Here is a 2009-nt window from a genome sequence, read left to right on the forward strand (position 1 = left end):
GGGCAGGAGGGTCGGGGGGCAGGGGGCGGCCTAATACCCGGAGCAGCGCGTGAGTGCGGACACAGCTGAGGTCTTCTCACGCTCCGCACCTGATGCTTCTCACGCCCCCCCCCCTCCCCCTCCCTCTACCCCCGGGGGGTGGGATGGGGGAGAGAAGGGTGAAAAGACTGAGGGGTTGAGAGCACAAGAAGGGGTTGAGAAGTGAGGGGATGAGAGGAGGGGGGAAAAGGAGGAGGGAAAAGGAGGAGGGAAAGCAAGAAGGGATTTACATCCACCCTTTCATCCTCCTTTATCTTGTGGGCAGGTCGCTCCAGCGACGCGTGCAGCTCGTTCAGCTCCCCCACATCCACGTCCCCCACCTCATCCACCGCCAGCATCCACACCACAGCGCCGGCGGTGGATGAAGGGAGCGCCCGCATCACAGCCACCATCGCCAAGACATCCCCGTGTGAGCAGCCATGTAGGATTTGTTACGTGCCGATGTAGGAGGGATTTGTTACGTGTGGATGTAGAAGGGATTTGTTACGTGTGGATGTAGGAGGGATTTGTTACGTGTGGATGTAGGAGGGATTTGTTACGTGTGGATGTAGGAGGAAGTGCCGATGTAGGAAGGATTTGTTACGTGTGGATGTAGGAGGAAGTGCCGATGTAGGAAGGATTTGTTACGTGCCGATGTAGGAAGGATTTGTTACGTGCCGATGTAGGAAGGATTTGTTACGTGCCGATGTAGGAAGGATTTATAGCGCGTGGATTAAGAAAAGATTTAATGCATGCTGACGTAGGAAGGATATCCAAGAGTAAGAATAAATGAATATCTTAACTATTTTCTAATAGTCGCTCGTTGATCCGCGGTATCCGTATCCAGGATACGTGCCCCGTGTCGCGACGGGCGACCGTATCCAGGATACGTGCCCCGTGTCGTGGTGGGCGTCCGTATCCAGGATACGTGCCCCGTGTCGCGAAATTCCCGGGCCCTGAGATTTTATTGTCGGTATTCGATGATTGACGAACGGGAACGAATTTGAGAAATCAAAATCTAATATTATTTCTATTCCATTGAAATATTCATAGATGTAGCCGCAGCTCACTAATTTAGAGATTATGTAGTGCGAAATGCTCATATGGCAACATTTGCTAGAATAAGCAATTTACGGACACGTATCTCCGCCGTCCACTATTACTCTGTCCGCGACCAGGGTCGCTTTACATGTTCAGTGTTCCTAGTTCATACGCTTTAGGAAATGTTATGTATAGGTAAATGCTGGTCCTTCTAGCAACTTAACCATCACTAACGTCATCACCTGATCGTCATCACCGCCATCACATAATCATCATCACCGTCATCACCTGACCATCATCACCGTCATCATCTGACCATCATCACCGTCATCACCTGATCATCATCACCGTCATCACCTGATCATCATCACCGTCATCACCTGACCATCACCGTCATCACCTGACCATCATCACCGTCATCACCTGACCATCACCGTCATCACCTGACCATCATCACCGTCATCATCTGACCATCATCACCGTCATCACCTAACCATCATCACTGTCATCATCTAACCATCATCACTGTCATCATCTGACCATCATCACTGTCATCATCTAACCATCATCACCGTCATCACCTGACCATCACCGTCATCACCTGACCATCATCATCGTCATCATCTGACCATCATCACCGTCATCACCTAACCATCATCACTGTCATCATCTAACCATCATCATCGTCATCATCTGACCATCATCACCGTCATCATCTGACCATCATCACCGTCATCACCTGACCATCATCACCGTCATCACCTGATCATCATCACCGTCATCATCTGATCATCATCACCGTCATCATCTGACCATCATCACCGTCATCATCTGACCATCATCACCGTCATCATCTGATCATCATCACCGTCATCATCTGATCATCATCACCGTCATCATCTGATCATCATCACCGTCATCATCTGATCATCATCACCGTCATCATCTGA

The 2009-nt window shown here is 49.9% G+C and overlaps 1 protein-coding gene across 1 annotated transcript in view; it reads left to right on the forward strand.

Annotated features, from left to right (window-relative positions):
- Positions 1 to 2009, forward strand: part of LOC108679998 — a 38749-nt gene that overhangs the window by 29721 nt on the left and 7019 nt on the right. The window contains exon 3 of the mRNA XM_047879946.1: positions 305 to 448. Coding sequence (XP_047735902.1) covers positions 305 to 448 — 144 coding nt within the window. The remainder of the gene's footprint in view (positions 1 to 304; positions 449 to 2009) is intronic.

This window comes from Hyalella azteca, unplaced genomic scaffold (assembly GCF_000764305.2).
Source record: "Hyalella azteca isolate HAZT.00-mixed unplaced genomic scaffold, Hazt_2.0.2 contig4307, whole genome shotgun sequence".
In the NCBI taxonomy this organism is placed as follows: Eukaryota; Metazoa; Arthropoda; class Malacostraca; order Amphipoda; family Hyalellidae; genus Hyalella; species Hyalella azteca.